This window comes from Lottia gigantea (assembly GCF_000327385.1).
Source record: "Lottia gigantea unplaced genomic scaffold LOTGIsca_84, whole genome shotgun sequence".
In the NCBI taxonomy this organism is placed as follows: Eukaryota; Metazoa; Mollusca; class Gastropoda; family Lottiidae; genus Lottia; species Lottia gigantea.
The window spans coordinates 327,432-351,696 of record NW_008710779.1 but is presented as its reverse complement, the minus strand read 5'-3'; the positions used below and the strand labels follow the sequence as shown (position 1 = coordinate 351,696).

Sequence of the window (24,265 nt, the reverse complement as noted above, 5' to 3'; positions counted from 1 at the left end):
TTCCCTTTCAATATATGCCAAATATCTGGTCTCCAGCAGGAAAAAATCTTTAAATTGGTAAAATAATTGATGGGGAAAGGCTTTTTTTTAGCGTGAAACTTATCATGTCTTATCATCACATGATCTGGAAATAGCAAAATGGCTACTTTTAAATCTTAGCTTTCCAATAAGTGAATTTTCTTCGACTTATTTGCAGTGCTGACTAAGCTCACTAAGGGAGCTCTAAGGTTCTATCTGTCACAAGTCAGCAGAACAGATATCATAAACCTGTCTAGTCATTTAAATGGTCAATAAACTGAGGTCAGAGCCCCAAGGTTTCTTGGTTGTTGGAGATCCAAAAAGAGTAGGCCTAAGCTTATGTTGCCTTCCTTGCTAAAGAGTTGTTGATATTGCCTGTCTTCATAAGCCCAATCAGACACATTCAAATAGGATATAATATTCAGTGTCACTTTATTCCATATGACAATAACTTACCTTCATGACTGCATCTTTATCTATTTTAGTAAGTATATAGGTGTATGTAGGGTTAAATTCCCGTTTGATCACAATATATTTTAAACTATTAACACCATCTTTATCTTGTCTGGCTTTACCACCAGACATCAATTTATATCTATTTAAACAATAATAATCCATTTTATTAGCACAATTTTAAGAGATCAACTACTGTACATCTTGTAAAAAACAAGCTGCAAAATACACCTCTTATCCAATAAATTTAAACATACATGTATTTACAAGATATATAGGGCTACAAGTCATTAAAGGTATTGTAAAGAGGTTTTTTAAAATTATCAAGTGTATCGGAGACACACTTATAACATTGATATGCATCATTCCAATTTTTAATCAGATGTCGGTGGTTCTTGAAATTACATTACTCAGATTCAAGATAAGTTGTTAAAATTTTTTGGGTAATATGAATGAAGACAGTTTTCCCTTAGGCTCATAAAATATAACAGAGCCTATTAGGAGTAATGGAGCTTAATTACTATTAGTGATTGAGCCTACTAAGAGTAATTGAACCTTCAAATAATTACTGGCTTTTTTTGAAGAGTAATTGAGATACAAAAAAGTAATTGAATCCAGTAACAGAGTAATAGAACTTACCTATCTTTATTTACAGGATTTGAAGTTTCTCTTTGGTGTTTTATCATTCTATATCTAGCCACATCTACAGAATATCTGGATATCTTATAACCTTTATTACGGATTCTAAAACACAAAAATTAACTTTATCTAACTATGTACATTGGATCCTAGTGTCATGTCATGTCATGTATCAGTACTTGGCAATCTCTTTTATGCCATCAAAAAGTTGTTTTATGATATACAAAAATTTTTTCACTGAAATTGTTAGACTGTCGATCACTTCTATCAACTATATTACCAAATATCACAGTTATAAAGTTAAAATTAATATATATATATATAGAAACTTTGAAGATAAAATGTTATTTTTTATCCCATTACCCCATATCGCAATATGTATCGTATCGTGACCCTTGTATCACAATACGTATTGTATCATGGAATGATTGACAATACCCAGCACCGTTGGATCCACGAGCTCAAAACTATGACTCCGCTAGGTATCAATGAATTCATTTTGCTCTCTACCCTCACTAGCCAACTTTATCTTATTAACTCTATTTAAAATTGAAAAAGAAAGTTTCAAGAATTTTTGTCAGATTTGGTTTGGGAGAATTCTTTCTACCAGCTGGTTCTTGGCATAGATCTTTCATAGATTATCTTAGTCAGAAATAGCTGTCTCTATTCAAGCCCCTTAGTTATTTTGTCAGTTGTTGGATGTAGGGTCAGAAAAACTTGGCCTTATTTTACAGGGATTTTCTGCACCTTAAACGGTTGTTTACTAATATGCAGACAATATTGTGTCCGTTCATTAACAATACCAAATATGATTGTTTCATTCTGGGTATTCATGTTACACAAAGATGAATAATTTAATAAAAACTCAATATTTTTCATAATTAAAAAAATGCTAAGATCTTGATGGCCTCCATCATAAAGTATCACCTACTATACATGTAAAAATTGAGTCCAAACAGTTCATTCATGCTCATATATCAACTGAAAGATGTTTTTTCATGTGTGTTTATATTCGTAACACAATATGTGTATATCATGCAGATTCCAAAACTCATAGACAATTTGCTTCAGCACATACCATTTTGTATACGATGAGAACATTGCCCAGGATTAGATGTAGTTTGACTCATACACCCTTGGTGAATCAAGATAAATTAAAGAGAAGATAATCTAATCTCACCTTGAATACATATCATCATCTTCTCCTCCCCAACCAAAAAATTTATTAGAAAAACCATTGGTTTTAATCATCTGTTCTTTGGTTAAGGCACTCACACCACCAAATATACTGGCATAAGGTAATCTGTAAGAACAATGTATAAAGAGAATAGATGAGATAATTGTACTCTCCTATGTAATTTTTGCAAACCATATAATTGCTATTATAATGCACATCTTTTCTCACCCTAGAGTAAATCTGAAAAAATCCTTGTCAAATTAAATGCAATGGTTAATAAGGCAAATTTGAACTTAAAAGGATACTACCTCTTAGAATCAACGTAAAATTCAGAGTCTCAAACTTGGTCAACAAGTGTATATCGTGGGTGACCGCTTGAAACCTCGTATATGCCATTTTGGTGCCGTCTGAAAGCGGGAATCTTGTGATAAAAACCTCGTATTCTTAGCTTGATTGTAAATAACCCAAAAACCACTAATTAAATAACACTTATATAAACCGCCAGATTTAAAACCTTGTTTTCTGCGGATGAATACAAAAAAAACCTTGTATACTGTACTATTATACAAGTTATTGGTTGCATAGGCTGGAGTACTCAAATTGTTATACTAAGTTTAAATTTTCAAAGTATGAAAAACATGTATACAAATTTTTTTAACAAAATATGCATACAAATAGTTTTTTGCACTTTTCTCGATAAGTAATTTTGCATCATATATCGTTATACAAGGTTTCAAGCGGTCACCCAATACATATTCATCAGTTGGATTTATCAGGTGCCATCACTAAAGTATAGAATATCTATATAAGTTATAAGACAATATATCCATAAAACTAAGTAATTATTAAAACAAGCTTCTGTTTCAAAATTACCTTTAAGGATGCATTTACTCATGTGCTGAATTTACTCATAAGTAAAATAACAACTAGATGGGTTATCCAACTTCCAAGTTAGCTTTACTCTTATTTCTCCCAGCTTCTCTTAACCCAGACAGTCTGGTGAAGTCATAAACCCTCCTACCTTGGAACCAAAACCAATCCTAGTAACCCTGGTAAAAATCCACCCCGGTAACCCCGATACTTACGAACTCCGGCAACCCCGGTAAAACCCATACCCCGGTAACCTTCCACTGGGTCCATTAACAGTATAAATAGAACCCCGCAAGGTGAGTCTAACCAGTCTGAAGAGTTCAAACAGGAACGAAACTAGTCACTGATAATCAGGGATAACTGGTCGCACAGCCAATCTTTATCTCTTATATCAGACCAAAAAATGAAACAAGTTAAAGATTGGTTTCCATATATTTTAGTTTTGAATTAAGCAAACTATTTGATTAATCAGTGTTTCTAATTAATTATCATGTATTCTTAATAATATCATTATGTTCTTATTGCATATAATTAAGTTTTAAACAATCATGTCCATGTATGTACAGTCTGGATAAACAAAAAAAGACTTTTTGACCTTTCTTGATCGGTCACTCATTGGAATTCTGGTGGTAATTCCCTTCTAATTTAGCTAATTATGAATTGATTATGGACATGTGAGACAAACTGGTATTTTTCCAAGTCATTAGAACACACCTACTTTCTATTCATCTATAAGTATTAGCATTGTCATTTTCATGAATGAAAATAAGGGAACCCATCTTTAACAGTTTTGACAATTTTCTCCAAATTCACTTATGGGATAAGAACTTCACAACCATGATACTTTGGCTTATATTATGAATTAGTAAAAGCAAAGCTTACATATATATGCTATGTATTCTGTATAAACATGATAAAAAGGACAAAAAATGGTATCAGTTTATCTTATTGTAGATTAACAAGACAACAGATTTTAATGTTGACAAGTGTATCAATATGACATTGATAAAGCAACTACCGGTAATTACATAACAGCTGTCTGTGTATAGCAATCATAATTCAAACCAAAACAATTGTGACACTCTATCAAAACTCAATAAGAAATCCAAGAGCAAATAATTGCTGTTTAAAGGGATGCTTCGAACTTAATATTATTAATAAGAGTTAGCAATAGTGAGCCTTGGTCAAATACATGAAAATTGGTTGAAGAATTCACCCTTTTGATGACATACACACATATCAAATTTCATGAAAATCAGTTGAAAATGGTGCTCTATACTGCCCAAATTACTATGAAAACAAAAATAATTTGATTTTGATTGAAAATGGTAGATTCTAGTGTTTATGAATGAAAGAAACAACAGTTACTATATTTTACATGGATAACAACTTAGTTTCACAGATCCTTTCTACCAGCTGGTCATTGGCCAAACATTGGCATTGATCTTTCCCAGGATTATCCGTACCCATTTACAGTAGGGTCGACTGGAATTATGTGTGAGACAGTAAGAAACTATGAGAGTGTGCTAATATAAAAGACTGATGTGGGTCATATTTTTATTCAAATCAGTAGTAATGCCAGCATTCCAAGACAAATAGGGGGCAGACTGACTTTATGGGGGGGCAAAAGTCAAGGTTGAAATTAAAAATGCGCAGCTCTGTGGAACTACCACGCAAACCATAATACAAGTGACAGGTTTCTTCCCCAAGAAAATTCTTTGAAAAATAGAATTCATATCATTCTGACACATATTTTGGGCAAAAATGTATAGAAATGATATTTATAAATTTGTAAGAAATAAAATTGATGGTTGAATAGTGTGAATATTGACCAGTTTGTGACTATACTCGAAATTGACCTAATGTTCATCAAGCAATGGTAATTACCCCTACATATTTCTTAGAGATATATAAATTAAAGCTGTAAGTATACCAGCTATATAGAAATATTGATTATTGTCAAATTAAACAATATGTACTATACCACTGATAGAATAGCTTGATAATACATTATTGATTACAATCACCTATTTTATATACATTCATTTCAACAGAACTATTTCTCAAACTTATAAAACAATCTTATTGTTAATCTGCTTTAAGAAAATCCAGTACTTAAAGTGATTGTAAATATGTTTTCTAAACTTTTTGTATATGTGTATCGGGGACACTGTTAGCATCAATTTGCACCATTCCAATAGTTAATTGACGTCGGTGGTTTCTGCGATTCCACTAAGTGTTTAATGAAGTCACTAATAGCAAAATATGTTTTATCACATAAGTGATGTCATTAAACACACAATTTTAGTGGAACTACTATTTTGAAGGAATGATGCAATTTTTTATAGTACTTCTGGAGACTTTTACTAGTTATGTTCAGATTGTCGCCGACAATCGATTATCTGTCGTTGAAAGTCCAGCGATGTTACTAAATAAAAAATAAATGCAAATAAAAAAAGTAATTTGATCAAACCAATCATAATTAACAAAATAACTATGAAATTAATTTATAAAGCCATAAAACAAGTGCATGTTCATTAAATGGGGTGTGTTCATCACTGTCCATCACTACTATTTACATATATATAAGACCCAAATCAACCCCTGAAAATGGCGAACATGTCCCTTTTAGTAGGTCAATCATACTTCAATTACACGGTACATTTGGTTTGTGTGGCAGCTTGCACTTAAATTAACATATTGACACTAGGAGAAAAGATTATAACACACTTTCAGCTAATGTAGGTCTTTTAGGAATATTATTTTGTAAATTTGTTTTTAAGCGACAGATGCACCATTATAGGGGTTTGATTTGAGTTTTGAATACATGTAAATAGTCTTTAGAAGTACAAAAAATGTACGAAATTAGCATGATCCATCAAAAATATCTCAAAGTAGGAATTTGACTCACTATTTCTATGGAGGTCTTTTGATTTGATCGTCATGTAGCCAAATACAGCCAATCAGAGATTGACAAAAAATCTGTGAAGCTTAAGCCGTAATCTTTACAGTCTTTATGATGAGACTTCTGTATTTGCTAGCATACAATCAAATGAAATCGCTGTATTTGTTGATGCAAGAAAAAATTCCAAGAAAGTCAAGGTATAAGAAGTGGTTTGTAATAGCTTGATATTGTGAAGATGATATACCCATTTACTTCTATGCAGATTTTACTGCAAGCAAATTTTAATGTGTACAAATTTGAAAATGGTCAATTTAGAAATATTAAAACAGAACTTGAATCATGTTGTTATTCAGTTATATGGGACCTATTTTCACCAGTATAGAATTAGAAGTAGAACTTATTTTCATGTCTACATTTCGAGACGAGTTCGGAACATTTGTATAAAGAAGCATAAGGCAGTAATGATGGAAAACTTCTCAGTTAAAAACAAGTTACATCATTTTTGGTTTCATTTGTGTGGGCTTTAGCTCTGCTATCAATTTACCAGGATATTTTGAAATTATCATTTTTCAGCCATATATATGTCAGTTTATATGTGCAATTTATATTATACGTGCAATTTATATTATATGTGCAATTTATATATGTGTAATCTATGTGCAATTTATATTATACGTGCAATTTATATTATACATGCAATTTATATCATACATGCAATTTATATTATACGTGCAATTTATATTATACCTGCAATTTATATTATACGTGCAATTTATATTATACGTGCAATTTATATCATACGTGCAATTTATATTTTATGTGCAATTTATATTATACGTGCAATTTATATTATATGTGCAATTTATATTTTATGTGCAATTTATATTATATGTGCAATTTATATTATATGTGCAATTTATATGTATTATTTGGTCAATAATTGCAGACTGAACTTGAAATGAGACTGAATGCAAATTGATGAACACAATAAAAACAGAGTAACATATGTTGAGCAAGCAATAAAAGAAGGATGATTAATGTTTATAGTAAAATGATTTGTAATAATTAAATCATGATATGATGCAGCTGTTATTATATTCAATAATATTCCTGTCATTTGTTGAAAAACTCGAAGAAGACTGGTGAATAACATACGACTGACAATTTCAACCACTTGTGATGACAAATTTTACCATTCCATACATATTCTTTATTTATATAGAAATATTATTTTTTAACGTCATGTTTCCATGTGACATAATGCTTGCTTTTAACCCTTTGAATCCTGAGTATAAATGAAATATAACATCATATACCCTGAACTCCAAGTAATAAAAGTAAAAAGACTATGACATGTTGTATGATGTCACTAATTAACAGCTGCTCAGGTATATATTGAGTTAGTTTGTGGCCGGTAAACCGGCTGCTAGGGTTGAAATTGTTAATGTTGTAATTTAATTCCAATGAAGAAGGCTGTGATGGTTGAAAGTTTGGAAACTTGTGTTAGAGTTTGTATTATACAATCAATCAGAGACTTCATATATACTATATAGAATTTCTTTTACAAGTTAGCGGGACAGGTTCACCACCAGAAACAGGTTTTTTTTAATAGCTAAGCTTATCGATAATAGTGTTCATTGTCAAAATTTGAGCCTTTAAATCCATGTGTGTCCAGAATTATCCTCATTAGAAAGTTTAAAAGACCACTCCTCTTTTCTAGAGACTCTGTCTTATATTGACAAGACATAATTATATAAGAATAGAAAGTGAAATGCCTAGTTTAAGATATTTTTGAAGAAATGACGCAATTTCTAGTATTTCAGAAGAGTATTTACAAATATTCAAGATCCAAATTAACCCCCCAAAAATTGTGAACCTATCCCTTTAATCATAAAAATGATAATGTACATGATAAATGGCATAAAAATCTAGTAAGCAAGTTGAGTTACATCGAAAATTATATGTCATTATAACATAATCATATATAGTAAGTGATAAACAAACACTCAGCTTTATAATTCAAGGTACTTCCATATTTGTATGATTTATTTGATATTTTTCTTTTTTATATATTCTAAATATTATAATTCACAAGATGTTTGTTTACTTATTTCATATAACATTTTGTTAAAACGAACAGATGCCATTTTCAAGGGTTGATTTGGGTCTCAATATCTGTAAATAGTCTTCAGAAATAATAAAATAAATAAACAGCTATTTATATAGACTAATAATAATTGATAATCATATTTAAAGGCCAATTTCTATTTCACTTTCTAATTCAATCTCACTTTCTATTTCTATCTCACTTTCTATCTCACTTTCTATTTCACTTTTTATCCCACTTTCTATTTCTATTTTACTATCTATTTCAATCTCACTTTCTATTTCACTTTCTATCTCATTTTACTATCTATTTCTATTTCACTTCTATTTCTATCACACTTTCTATTTCTATCACACTTTCTATTTCTATCACACTTTCTATTTCTATCACACCTTCTATTTCTATCACACTTTCTATCTTTATCTCACTTTCTATTTTTCTGTTTATCTTTTCTATATATGACATATCAAGAAAAGTTGAATCGACATAAAAATATGGATAATTCTGGACACACATGGATTTGAAGACTAAATATTTTAAAACTGAGCTTTCAACACTCTAACTGATTTTGATTTTGTACTCAAAAATTTTAGCAAAATTTTTTATCAACCTATGTTGAAGTGCATTATGGGGTAGATTTGGGTCTTGAACATACAGTATAGTCTTCAAAAATTCAAAAATCACAAAATCCCTTAAAATATACCTCAAACTAGAAATTTATCTTTCTATATCTATCTTCTCTAGTTTCTACCATGTGTGACAATTATACATTTTGTCAACAAGTTTCATACAAGAAAATATGGTGTGGAGTTTTTGTAAACTATCAATTTCTAATTTAAATTTTCTCTATTCAACATGGCGAAGAAAAGACAAATCCTCAATAAACTTTCAAACACGGATAATTATAGATACAACTGAAGGATCAAATATTTAAGCTAATCTGTGAACACTATAACTCATTAGCTTAGCTAAGCCATTTCTGGCTTCTGACTAAAGTATGATTGATTATACCAAGATTGAAAGGAATGTGAACAAGCAACATTAAATTTAATAGAAATAAAACACATCCTCACATTCACAATGCAAGTACCAAATGATTGCATTCAATGCACTTCAATATACTCTTTTCATTATTACTTTAGTCTTGTTTAAAGAGTCAGTACCGGTATTCAATATTTTCGTTATCAAAACTGTAAATCATACTTGAAAATATTTCTTAGATATATTAAGCTTATTCATTTCTCTGTATCTGCTTGATCAAACTGAATTTGTTGTAAAAGGGTTTATTACAAATGGAGTGTACTGAAGCAGTTAAACTAGTTTTGGTGTTAGGCTTTATAATGGCTCGATATTATTTATTGAAATAGAATCAGTGGGAAAATATTTCTCTACAATCAGGCGTTTATTGTTCTTCATTAACAGCAGGATTCTGTTGATTAACACTTTCAGATACGTTTCGGGATACATTTATCTGTTTTCATAAAATTGGGCAAAATTTTTGTTCAAAATACATAAGGTCATAATGCCCCCTTTTAAAGTATTAGAGCTGAGTACTGCTAATCATATCACATATGACCATGATATAATAGAGTTATATAATATGATATGTAAAATGGGGTAACAGATAAAATGCATAATTTCTCTTCAATGTTTCAATGATTTTTTTACTTTTTTACTTTCAGATCAGAACAAACTAAAATTTCTAGTTATTTATTTTCAATAGGCTTATTGTTGCCAACGTTTCCTTCACAAATGGAACTTTCCATGTTTTTGGATAAAGAATAATTATATACACATAAATATTTTGTCTAGTGTACAGCCCATCGTTAGGGTGGTGTCTGTGGGGGCTGGACCCCAGCAAGAGAGATTTAAGCCCTAGCAAAACCTTCTTCAGTTCAGCAGAGATTGATTCATTTACAGTGTCTTTGTACAAAATCAAAAAACATATAGATTTTAATACGTTTTTGGCACCTCAAAATTTTCAAAATCGAGTTGTCTTTAATGCTTCAAATTTTCTGAGTAGAAAATTCGAGTCTCAGCAACAATTCACTCCTGGTAACAGGGCTGATTATAACATCAATAATCAATACATGACCATGCAATATGATACAATCAATGGTTTGTTGAATATTGATCTATCCATTTATCAATATATAGAACAAATAAAAGTAGGTTTGCTGTGATTAATACAAAGCTAGCATGTTAAATTAAAAATAAAAAAAATAACCAACAAAGAGAGTTAAGTGTGACCAATAAGCAACTAAGCAAGAAATAGAAACAAGTTCCATGAAAGTGGTACCACAATACAGTCAAGGGTATGATTTTCACTACCTCACTCAAACCTGTAAGTTAAGCCTACCCCTCAACAATTGTATTGTGGCACCTGCACCGTATTGTAAGGCAGAATATATCCACTATATAAATGTCTTCATTAATTGTTCAGCTTAATTTGGCTTTAGTCAGGGGAAGAAATCCAAAAATGAATCAAAGCAACTCCCATAAAATTAGAACTTTTGGGTCTGTGATGATATATCACATCCTTTTATCACTTTTGAGAAACCAGTAGGGGCAAAAATGTCATTGTTAAGACCAACACAGTAAAATTTATAACTAAATGTACTTACTTGTAACTAAATTTGTCCACAGCAACAGACATATGCCTGGGACTCTCTGGACACGAGTAAATATTTTTATCATTTTCTGGTATTAAATCAACATCATGGAACACAAAACATTGATAATCGTAGATTTGCAACGATTCATTGTAACCAATATTCATTAACATAGCTCGATTAAACTGTGTAGGTAATTCCTGCAAGTATACGAGCAAAAATGGATATAACATTCAATAAGTTTCAATTAAAATTGTCTTCATTATTTCTTACTGAATGGTTGCAACATATAAATCTGTGCTGAAATGTGAACTGTTCACATCACGTGTTCAAGAAACAAAATCCTCATTAGGACAGCAATCCGTGGAAATGGGTTGAACCTTCCCAAATAGAACCATAGGTGCACAAGAAAAGACCTTAAAGATCTAATTCAGGCGTCAGCCATATTGAATGGCACTACAGCGAAACCATCACTTTGACCGTCTTTCTCCAATCTCACTAACTCAAAACTTATCCTGATCTTTTACATTGATCATTAAAATAACAATATTGATTAAGCTATTTAATGTAATTTCAGATGAAGTTTATATTCACACATTTCTGATAAAGTTCCTATGTTTTAAGCCAACTATGTACACGTTGACCAGAGTTTTTAATGACTTCATAGAGAATATTCCTTCATATAACGTTGCCATCTTTTCAATGGATGATGTCATTAGCGTTACGAGCCTTGAATTTGATGTGTTCAAAACGGGGTTGTAAATAAGGTCTATTGTTTATAGGTTCATTATCGATAATCATAAAAAACCTACCATATCAATCACATAAATACCATAGTCTAATTGTTGACGTTGTAATATAGGATGAATATTTTTGAGAAATATTTTCAACTGACTCTCTCTATTTCTATAAGGTATAATAATGGCTACACGATGACGTGCGACACAATCTTTTGGATGATAACGGCCTCCTGGTTCTAAGACAGGATTTTCTTTATAAACATCATCAAAAGTCGTAGCAGAAGTGTAAGTTGCTAAGGCACCAACTGAAAAAACAAACAATATATAAAGCTTATTTTGTGGACATTTTTTTTAATTAAAGGGATTGTAAAGAGGTTTTCTAGCCTTTTTATGTTATCTCCCCTTACAAGATGGCGGCATTTCTTACTAAATATTGGCAACTCATTCACAATTTGCTTCACTGTGAAGTTGCATTTGGAACACATGACCACTTTCATAATTAGCAACCATATTCTACTGGTAATTGCAATTTAAAAGGGATTGTAAAGAGGTTTTCTCAAATTTTTACGTGTATCGGGGACACTTATAGCATCCATTTGCACCATTCCATTTTGAATTTTGGAATATTTTTGGCCATATTTCTGGCCATATTTCCATATTTTTTAATAAGGCCATATTACTAACGATATAAATTCCTATACTGGTATTGATCTAATAGCTTACCTTTGCAATTAGTTACGTCTTTACCACCCTTTAAATTTTAACTTGGCTAACACTGTTAGCTCTTAAAAAATATACATTTTAAGTCGTAAGATATTATTATACCATTCATTTCCATGAATGATTCAAGACACCTCGTAATATATTGAATACAGACTATAATTATGGTTTATGAAATAAAATAATTTTTTCTGTGCTCATGCATGGGCATTTTCTTGTAAAATTAAAACTGTCACAGTTGGACAATTTTAGATTGTGATTTCTTGTAAATTTTCAGTAGCGTGAATAAGTGAATGTCAACAACTTGTACTCATTGTATTTTAATCTATTTCGTTATTCTCAAACACAGATTTACAGTATCACTGAGTATCAAAAAAGAAAAAGTGCCAGATAAAATTTTTTTTTTTCCTTACAATCATCATTTTGGCAATTGTAACAACAGAAACGGGAAAATTTCATCCTTTCTGAACACCTAATGGCACTGTACGAATGAAATTTGATGGAATAGATCATGAACAATACAAGAGACATTGTTTCGAGGTGACTGATCGATATGTAATTCCCAGATTTAGTTAATTATGCATTAATTTGTACATGTAGTATAAGACAAACTAGTATATTTCCATCAATGAAAAGCTATTTATATAGAATAATAGTACCATAATTCATTAATATATTTAAAGGCCATTGTTCACCATTTTTAAGAGTTGATTTGGGTCTCGATTATAGTCTTCAGAAGTACTAAAACTGCATGAAAATTGCATAATTCCTTCAAAAATATCTCAAATTAGAAATTTAACTTGTCTTTTCTATAAACGAAAAAAAAACACAACTCATCTTATTAACTTTCCAACATTGATAATTCTGTATATATACATGGATTTGAAGGCAAAAATTTTGACGGCAAGATTCAAACAATATTAGTAATTAGCGTAACTAAAAAATCCCCCCCCCCCTCCTAGACAACGGTACAATTGGTCAAGCGGATGGTGAACTTGTCCCTTTAATAAAGAAAAATGTGACAACCCATCTTTCATCAAAATTCCTCTGTACTGACATTTTTCAGTCATACAATTATTTGAAAATATTCAGTCTAATACTTACCTAAAGCTGGCGGTACCAAAGGGCATAATGGTAGAGTGATGCTAGGTGATGTACTAATATTTTTATTTTCAATTTTTGTGCTAGTAGTTTTAGAAGTACTAACAACTATTTTGGTTGTGTTTATAGTTTTTGGTGTTGTTTTTGATAATGCCTCTCTAGAAACTGTCATGGTATTATTTACAGATGTACTTAATGGAATGTTGGAGCGAGATATATTTGTCACCAGTAATTTTGAGTCGGTTGGCTTTGGTGTTCCATCCTGGCTTTTGATATAATGCTGGAGAAAAATCTCTATTCCAAAAATGTTGGATTTTGAATTGTAAACCACTAGGTTGATGATGTATTGAAGTAAAACTAATGTTAAGCACGACAACAATAAAATCTTTAATATTCTGAAAGTATTGACTTTCTCACACACTGCCATGTTTCAATCACAAAAATATTTTGATCACAGTTAAATACAAATATCCTGAGCATTCAGCAGATCCACTTTAACTTTCTGAAAAAGAAAAAATAAAAGTATATTCAAAAAGAATGACATAATATGCAGATCCAGGAATGATTCTGGCTAGTACCAGTATGTAGAAATAAATATACGTTAGGATGGTATAGATTCAACGCAGTGGATATTTAGCGGTCAACCTGTTGAGTTTCTTTATCGACGGCACTTCAGTTCGTTTTCCCAGGCACAGTTAAAAATATTAAAAACCATAGTAATCATGCCCATCTAAGTGTCTTACCGCTTTTTTTCTTTCCTCACATGGGTAAATGGCAGCGTATTAGTAAATAAGAAATTTGACTGATTCACAGGAAATATTCACCTTGTAGCGACAACTATCTTACTATCTATTCAATCTCAAATACAACTTGGTCGTTCTGTGTACAAGTTTTCTAGCTTGACTTTTTCTTTAAGTAAATCTTATCATAAAGTGTAGTAATATAATCATTTTAAAATAAGCTTATGGCAAAATCAATATTTATTTGATTTATATTTACCTGACTAAAATTTTCTTTATATAACTTTATTGTATAAGATTTAGTACATCAATTTTCAAAAAAATTTAATTACCTGGTTAATTACCAGCTTGCTCAGTTGTCTTATCAAGATATACAGATATTTTTGCCTGCTATGTACAAGACTTACTCATTTCCTTTCCTTCATTTCACATAAAGATAGGGCCTAGGCTGACTTCAAATTGCTTTTGGTTTAGACATTAATTTACACTTACACAGTGATGTAAATCTAGATTTCTCTCATGATTGTTGATTTGAATTTGTGTGTGATGAGCCTGTGGTCCTAAATGCCAGCTTTGTTAGCTACAAATGGTTGATGGGATGGTAGTAGGTGTAGTTGTTCGTATAAGTCTCTGGATATACCACAAATAGGGCTACCGGAGGCGAATTGTTGACATTTCACACTTCCACTCTGTCGTCAGTAGGTAGTATTTTTAAGCTTTCGGAATTTCATCAATTGTTAAGAAAAAACAGTATCTTCCGATTTTGATATCTACATCTTTGGTCAACGATTAGAAATTTATTAAACCTTTCAGCGCAGTTTAACTAATAACCATAGTAAGTAACTAACAGTCGTTTATGATCCAGATAATAACTGACTAGGCTAGTCTATAGTCAGTAATATCAGAGCTATACTCTCTGGTAATATTGATCGCCATGAATAAAAGGGAAGTAACCACAAGTTTTGTCCTATTTTGTAGTCCAGTCATCCAGTTTTTTGTTTTGTATGTCCGAAGGTTATCAGACTATTGAACCATTTTTTCAAGCTATTCTTGGACTATTTTCTATTTCAAATGTAAACTCAGATAGGGTAACATGGGGGAATACGCACCCCCTAAGGACTCGATGCTGTTTCGACGAAAGTAAAGACGTACCGTAAATTATGTTTGAATGGTATGTAGAGTCAGTCATATTAATGTCAATTGTCAGTCATATTACTTATTTTCTATTAAGGGGCATCTTACCCCGTCCTCGGGGCAAGATGCCAAGAAGGTGGGGTAAAAAGCCCCAAGAGGGCATCTTATCTCGCTTCCTCTTTGAGACAAAGGATACTTGTTTCATTTTACAGATTTAAGATCTACATCTCTAAGATTTACAGACTTTCAGATCGACTTCGACCGTGAGGATATAATTAATTCCGTGTTTCTTTGTGTATCAAATAGATAAATAATATACACACACAACCCACATGCGCCCACCCACGACAATTAATACATTGAATCAAATCCTCATTGCTAGTGGAAAAAAGCTCTGTGCAATATATGCATTCTGTATCATAAACCGTTACCAAATTTATTTGATTTACTGGTTTTGGAACTTTTTTGGGAGTTTTCTGAGTTTCTAATTTTCGTTCTTCTTTTTCTTCAAGGACATTTTTATACGGCGATGATGAAAGCACGGTATATACGCTTTTCTTTTTCTGGGTGCTGAAGTTTTTACTTTCGGCATTGGGGATAACTGAGAAATGATCTCGGCTGGTTTATTCTTATTAGATGTTCTATAAACGATGCAGCAGGTGTTGGTATTGGTGAAGATATATATCGGAGGTGCCAATGCCGATGTAGGTAATGATGACAAGGTGGGGCTTACAAGTCTTTCGGCAGTTATTACGACGGTAATGTTTTCTTTATCGACCACATTAGTGGGTTCTTGATCTGTGGCTGATGCTGAATGAAGTCTTCGTCATTAAAATGATCTGGATCAAAGGGCCAAATTCCTGTACATTCAAAACCCTTAACAGCCTTATACACAGTGGCTGCGTTCGTGTACAAGCGTAACCAAATAAATAGCCCATCTCATATACCGTAACTCTTCCACCAGGATGGGCAGACATCAAAGTACCGGTATCAACTATACGATTGTAGTTGCTTCTAAGGCTTTTGAAAAAAGTTCTGCCAAGAGGCTGCATTTTATGGCTGCAGTGCGGAGGTAGGGTAATCATTACCAATTCCTTTGAGCGTGCCAATGTCACTGCATTTAAGATTCTCTCGGGTGCAGCCAGCATATTTTATAAAATGGTTTAACCAATCTATGAATATGTCGCTGTCTATCCATCCAGAATCTGACACTTTCGCTATTGATGCTGGAGGTGCGTCTTTGATTAGATTATCATTCAAGCGCTTGCGAGGAAAATAAGCATTGGCGGAACATAAATTCCACTTGCACTCATATAGCACAAACAGCAGTGACATTTATTCTTCTTTCTCCACTAGTCACCTTACTGACTTGCTTTTGATACGATAATTTTCATCCACATACCATAATCGGTCCGGTGTTTAATTTGGAATTCTAGTCAGTTCTTCTCTATAGCTTTTTTGAAAACTGGTCTGTTTTATCTTATTGAAACCCGTTGCACGCATTATGCTGGTTGTTCTTATAGACAGTTCTTTATGGCGGGTCATGAATCATCCTTGAAGCCAATCAACTTACCCCTGCCATTTTCGCTGCTTTATTGAACGGGTGCTCGAAGTTTGATGCCACTGCAAGTTCATAAGCTAACCTTCTTACATCAAAGGAGATTAATCCGAAGAGGGCCCACTCCATTGCTTGAATGTGTACAACAAGTTCTTGTTCGAACTCTTTTGGTATTACTGATCATCTTACCAAAACACTCCGGCCTGGCTGCAATACTTTATTGTCCATATGTCTGCGCAATGTCCTTTCAGGGTGCCACCATTTTCGAAAGCTTGTAGGGCATCTCTCAAAGCATCATTGCCATAACCTCCTCGGTTTGAGGTGCACTTGTATAGTGACGAACCATATCTGAAATAACGAAGATATGATACTACCATTATCAATATCATTAATAATTATTAAGGGGTAAAACGCCCCACAACGAGGGGCAAAACGCCCCCAAGTGCGTCTTGCCCCGAGCTTAAAAGGGCGACTTGCCCCAGAGCCCTCACTATTTTGTAAATAGGTCAGCAAGAAACATCATAAACACTACGTTTGTTTTTGTTAAGCAAATCATCTCAGTAGAAACCTGGTTTCAAAAATACAGATAGAGATCATTATTTCATACAATATTGAGATCACCCACCCTAAAAATTAGATAAAAACCGACACAAACCTTTTATGAACTGAAAGCCCTCGATCAAGTTAGCTACAAAAAATAGCGGGAAGTCGTTAGGGATCACGTGACTAACGTAGACAGATATTAACGCCATCTGGTGATAAACTTTAGAGTTATATCCCCTGGAGGCTTCTTACCCCAAGGGGCGAAATTTCGAAGATATTTGAACTTCTTTTTGAAGTTAGCTATAATTGTGCATTCAGATTGCGAAAAAAAAATTGAAGTGGATTTCAAATTTCGATTTTAGGCCTACTTTCTGTTTTATTTTCGGTTGAATTTTTTCAACAATGCTCATATATCGCGACCATGACCTTTGGTGACCTTATGACTATGGTCCTGCTTTGGCCCCCGGCTTTCAAATTTTTTATCAATTTACGCAATCAAAGAATAGCCTGTGGCCCCCCTGGGAAATTTTGTGGCCCCTGCACGACGACCCCCTAAATCAAATGTTTCCTAGAAACGCCAACCTTTTAGGCCTACAGTGCATTTTACACATGTAAAAGAAACAAGGCGCAATGATGGGCATTTACTAATAAGTGTACATAATACATATAATTTTGTTATGTATGTGTTATGGTTAGATCATTTCAATCATTGGAACGAAACTTTATTTGTATAGGCGAAATATTCGGTGTATTCAATGTTATGAAATCATATCTATTGCAAAATATTTCGCTTAGAAACGAACCTCTTACACCAGACCTGTGTATTTTTATTGCAATAGTAAAGGCCCTATCGTAAGGTTGGCGAACACGTAACGGGTTTGTCAATTTTGCACTTTGTCACTCCTGGTGAGCACATGGATATTCTTTAGCAACGCCTTCAGATTCTTGTAACAGTTATTTGTTTCAGTATCTTGGAAGTTTATGCTTTGGCGATTTATCACATAACAAACAATTTGACTCAGCTTGTCTGCCGTGATCCAACGAAATTGCTTTGCTACTTTGAAATATCTAACCAATCAAATCCTCTGATCAGTAGAGGATTTTCGCTTGTCGAATAGTTTATGTGGAATTTTGAGATATTTATTGGTTATCTCGTATTATGGGCCTCCTTTTAATGAATTATGACATTTTGTTAGGTCATAGATGGTGTAGAAAAATCAGACGAAACATAAAGATATGCAGCTATTCAGATTGAGAATTGCCATATATAGCTCTTTGATTATCTTGTTGTATTATATTTGCCCCGCTAAAAGGCTGTAAGAAAATTAATATGAAATGTTTTCCGTTTCAATTTAAAGGACGATATCCGCCAAAACATCAATACAACTGGAAAATTTTTGAAATAAATTGTAATCCATCAAAAACACAATATGAAACACAAACCAATGAAAAAATTTTAATGAAATTTCAAGGGAGCAAAATGTATGAAATTTAATGCTTTTCTTCAGTAGAATATTTTTCTCTTATTGGTAAAAACAATGGATCAACTAGAGACTGGTTGAACCATGTCCACAGACCAAGACCCCAGGAAAAAAATAAAAAATTAAACAAAAACAATTAAATCCAAGGCCCCCTCCCTCATCTAGATCAGAATGATGTTGTCATTTGTCAACGTTTCGAAGACTAAAACGGAAGTGGTCACTCGCTATATTGTGACTAAAAACACCTCAATGATTTAATTTACCCATTCGTTCGAAGAGATAATTACTATTTGTCGTGTTCTTTTTTAGTAGAGTAAGCTATTAGTGGTCTTATCTTGACAATCAAATGCTCTGTTCACATGAATGAGTTCAACTTAAAAGGTACAGACGCGCCATTTTTTTTAAACAAATCGTGGCCTACCATAGAAACGGGAATTGTTTTAGCTAAGCCAATCAGTAATAGGCTAGTCTTCACAGCTCACCGTCGAAATTTTAGCCTTCAAATCCTCATGTGTCCAGAATTATCCGCGTTTGAAAGATAAAACAAGGAGTCGTCTTTTCTTGAAACACTGCCATATATAGAAAAGAAGTTTATATAGAGGAAATTCTTTGTTTGTCTAGTACTTCTGAACTCAAATCATCCCCTCCAAAATGTCCCTTTAAGATCACTAATTAAACAAAGCACAAAAGAGTGTAAAATTTTCTATATCTGTACATTAAGAATATGACAGTATGTATATAGGTTGTGTCACTGTGATATAATAACACTACAGATAATCAACTATGCTTTTTAACATCTTAAAAGTTGATGTTGACAATTCTGGGAGCCAATAGGTTCACATATACCTGCAAATAAAAATACGTATATTAGTAATGACAATAATATAGGCAATGTCGACTCCCTTGGTCTACATTATAATTGTAATTGGACACAATGGACGACCTGAATATGAATGGATAATGTATTCAGAAAAATCCAAGAATAACACCAATTTCTTCATGAAACCAAATACTATCCTACTTCAATTCAATTTCACATGTCATATTGCACGTTTCAACCGACACACGCTTTGTTTAGACCAATCTTTTATTGTTTCCAATTTGTATAACGATAGCTCACATTGATTAAAAGCATAGCAAAAAGGGATTCAAGTGATAATACGTATTACATAACAAAGGGGATACGAGTCTTTGGCATACATCCCTTGATGTAGAAAGTTGATATTCTGGGCACTTAATTTTTTTAGATGATATAGGGTTTAGTTATTCCAACTGAGCGTGTTTATAACGGAATTTCCATCATTGTCATACGTTAGAGAAAATCGGCGTGTCCTGATTTACCTGGATGTCCCATTGGTTCTGCTTGTATTTGTTGTCCAACTGTCCACACGCAATTGGGATCACCTAGTTCTTGACCATTGGTATAACCATCTCCGTCTGAATCTTTCATACACAATGACTGGGTCCAAGTTCTACCAGCCTTGTCGTAATCCTGGAAAAAATTCAAAAATTATGGAAGACCACTTATGCAGGCATCAATATTGATAGTCTTGTTTATGTTTTATGGAAGGAATTTGCCACTACTCCCATATCTAAATAAAGCACATATCACCGTAGTCAGACTTGACTGTTCGGAGGGACTAGTATATACGGAGGGGCAAACAAGAACTAGCTGAAGATAAATCCTATTGGAAAAAAAGAACTAGGTTAAATGTAGTGGAAACAAGAACTAGCTTTAGAAAAAACGTAGTGGAAAAAGAACTAGAGTTTACTAGCTAAATTTTCTTTTGTTTGAAAATATAAATCTATCGAGTTATGAGTATTACAATCTGTAAAACCGATTATGAACAAGAAAAGAAAAAAAGAATGGAGAATATTTTAAAGATTAATATATATATATAATACTAGACTGCTATGTGGAAGGTTATATCCTGATTGTCAACTGGAAGATTTTATATATATTATATCCTGTATGTGAAACTGTTTGTATCAGAGCATCTTCACAATATCAAGGTATAACGAACTTCGCCTTAAACCTTGACAGCAATAGCCACTTTCTTGTATTATGGAATGCAGCGATTGATAGGATTGTACGCTATCAAGTACAGCAAATCAGAGATATAAAGACTTCGTAAAAGGGTTGAAGGTCAGGTGGGGTTAACTTTTGGTAGCTAAAATTGGGCTAAACCGAATCATTTGGCAACTCTCGGCAGTTTCCATTAAGTTGAAAATATTTTGCAGAGAACTAGCGAAACGTTCAAGGTTGACCATATTAAGGAACCGAATACTATAGCAGTGAGGCTATAAATAAAACCAATGATCGTAATACAAAAATACCTCCAAGGCTAGCCCTGGTTGAATGGCAAAATTGTTGTCAGGTTCGCATTTTCTATCATCAAGCTATTTATTATATTATTAGTATATCACTGTAAAGCATAGTCTGAGCTGCAGTTGAATGCGTTCGTTTATTGAGCTCCAGCCAGTGTTCAAACATAGCCACATACCGTTCCGAACTCATTTAAATCACCTCCACCACTGGCACTCCTGTGACCCACTCCAGACCACGACAATCCAAATGCACTGCAAGGGTTAACAACAGAGTGACCATTTGGAATAGTGTCTTTAAATTCTCCATAACAGTTAACATGTACTATCAATAGAGACAACGAAAGTGTAAAAAGCAACATTTTCACATAAAACGTCCAACTTTCCAAAAATCGGAAAGAAGATCGAACACATCCTTTTATAAATTTGAAACAAAAGGCGAGGTTAAAAAAATTAGGTAATGTTTCCGCTAGTGCAACTGTGGGTGATGGCCTCTGTTCGTGACTTATAGTCGAAATGATCGTTCGAACGACATAATAGTTAAGCTGAAACAAGTCCTTTTAGCACGGTTTAAGATTATGTTATATATTCATGAATTTTAACTAATTCTTTTTCCTTAAAACTTGAAAAATGTACTGAAAGACCTTTTTCAAAATATCAATCGAATCTATAAATTTGAGATAAGTCTTATTTACAATCAGTATTGAGACCGATTATTATGCCTACAAATAGGATATTCAACAAAAACATTAACATTTGGTCACTCAGAGCTGGTAGAACACTCACGAGTGGTCACTAAGAATTGGCAGAAGTGGTTAATTCCGAGCAGCAATCTTGATTTCAATAAAATCCTAAGGGCCTAAGGGTGCACTCAGACTTATGGAATTCCAATCTTTATTCAGGTATACATTAGGAGAGAAGCCTAACTGGTCAACCCGTCTGGATGGACTAACAAGCGGTATTCTGGATTGTATTTGCACAGAATCTTGTGGGCAGTGACTAATATCAATAAACGAAAATTGCATAATGTAGTTATTGTCGATGTATGACGTAACAATAGATTATTTAAACGTTTTTCGATTGTTCACTAAATACAGAATTTGGAACCACAGGAACAAGTCGACAAGCTCGGTGTTAATGACCAAGTGGTAGTCGCCAGTAGTCTTCCTGTTAAAAAAAAGATTTAAATGTTGCTGAAGAAAACGTTACAAGAAAGGAGAAGATCGACAGTTTCGGTTCGTGAGATCAAGTACCCAGCTGAATTGTCGCAGACATTCAGACCAAGGATTAAATACCACTGTAAGTCTAGAAATAGAAAAATACAGATTCCTCTTCATGGACCCGTGGTTAAAAGATATCCGTCTGATGTCAAGTTTACTTTGAGGGGAAATACTGTAGCCGAACAGCTCAAAATTCAGAGCGAATATGATTTTAATCTGAGAAAAATTATTCATCCTTCTGGACCGATCACATCAGTGAAGTGTGAGCAACTTTTGGAACTTGGCAAATATCCATCGAAACAGGGGACGATGTTGAAAGGAAAACCAAAATTTCCACCCATTTCTCTCACACATGGTGAATTCAGTCAAAAACTAAGACCATGTTCTATGACATTCATGGCGAATCGAAAGAAAGATAGCATTGGTAATTTTAGACGCCATGACACCTTAACCGGAAATATTGCTGATGACCTGCGCACTTACCAATTTCAGCAGACACAAAAACATTGCGTTGACTTCTATCCTGAATCTCATATGAAATATGATGAGGGTAACAGAAATTGCAACAATCACCGTGATCACAGAAAGGGACGCTTGTACCAAATGAAAAACCAATTCAATGCTCTAAATAACTACGTTCATTTTAGTAATATAATACCGTTAAATGAAGATTCGGTCCCTGCTTTAAATGGGTTTCCACCTCATTGTACAGACACTGTCTTGCTGAGAATTATGTTTGAAATGAGCAAATTGGATATCAACTCCTATTCATAAATTAAAACCGCCATTATTCATTCTTCATTTTCATTTCCACTTCATAATAAATTTGTTAAATGTAGCTCTGTAAATTTCTTGAAACATGATTAAATAAAATGTTTTTAAAGACTTTTTAACCGCGGTTATGGCCTACCTCATGGACCCATCGTGTCCCACCCCTCCTCTTGTTTTTTTAACTATACCCCCGTGGAGATTAAGTAACAAGAAAAATGGTAACAGTAACATTGCTAGGCGTTATATTGATCAGATACAAATTTATTCATATTAACATAGTCAATCATATCCCCCTGATTACACGGCAGCCAATTTTGTTACAATACACTTGCTTTCTGTCGATGGATCTTATTGGCTATACAATCATGCAGTCCAATCAAATCACTGCATTGACAAGCTCCTGAGAAACAAGAAAGGTGGCTATTGTAGTCAAGGTATAAGACGCAGTTCGTAACAGCTTGGCCTTATAAAGATGTATTAAAAGATGCTCATAGAACTTTTGGTAATTCGCTCAGAAGCTTCTACGCTATCCCTTGTGATGTTCACTGATAACCGGGTTTGAGAATCGTGGTAGGAAGCCATTCGTTGAGTCATGACTCTTTAAGGGGTTACTGAACTGAGAGTTGTTACTTGTTAACTACTTCTTAACGTTTACTTTTTATGTTTCACTGGAGTGTGCTTTATCACCTAGACGCCGATTTGGAGATTACACTTCGAGCATGTATATTCGTAGGCAATTACTAACACAGTAAAGATTGTTAATACGTATTAGCTAATATATAATCCTCTAATCCGGTTTATTCAACCAGTATTATTTTGTTAATCTAAAATTTTTCCCATATCATAATTTATTTTTAGTTATCAACTATGTAGTAGCAGCAGGACATATATCTTATCAGCGTAAGTTAAATATTTACTTACTAGGTGCAGTCAAATGAATAAAGGGGCAGATTCTAATTATTCATTAGCTTGGCTAAAAACATTCAGGTTTCTGAGACTAAACTAGGTTAGTCAACAGTGGCGTATTTAGGCAGTAATTTTTGGGCCATTCCCGCCTCGGGCCATACAAATTTTAAAATTTACTCTTTTTTCACTTACAAAAACGTGTTAGATGTATTCTCTGGCCTCCCTTATTACAAAATTGTCCAGGC

The 24,265-nt window shown here is 33.2% G+C and overlaps 2 protein-coding genes across 2 annotated transcripts; both read right to left on the bottom strand.

Moving 5' to 3' along the window:
- Window positions 1–450: 450 nt before the first annotated feature.
- LOTGIDRAFT_133456 (hypothetical protein) lies at window positions 451–11,827 on the bottom strand (the record flags this gene model as incomplete). Its single annotated transcript, XM_009067616.1, has 5 exons — window positions 451–613; window positions 1,111–1,215; window positions 2,291–2,413; window positions 10,794–10,981; window positions 11,594–11,827. Coding segments are annotated over 5 exons (813 nt in total), but the record flags the coding sequence as incomplete, so codon positions are not given.
- Window positions 11,828–20,137: 8,310 nt separating this feature from the next.
- Window positions 20,138–21,470, bottom strand: LOTGIDRAFT_59142 (hypothetical protein; the record flags this gene model as incomplete). The annotated part of the gene is made up of 2 exons (XM_009067590.1): window positions 20,138–20,290; window positions 21,303–21,470. Coding segments are annotated over 2 exons (321 nt in total), but the record flags the coding sequence as incomplete, so codon positions are not given.
- Between the last annotated feature and the right edge of the window lie 2,795 nt (window positions 21,471–24,265).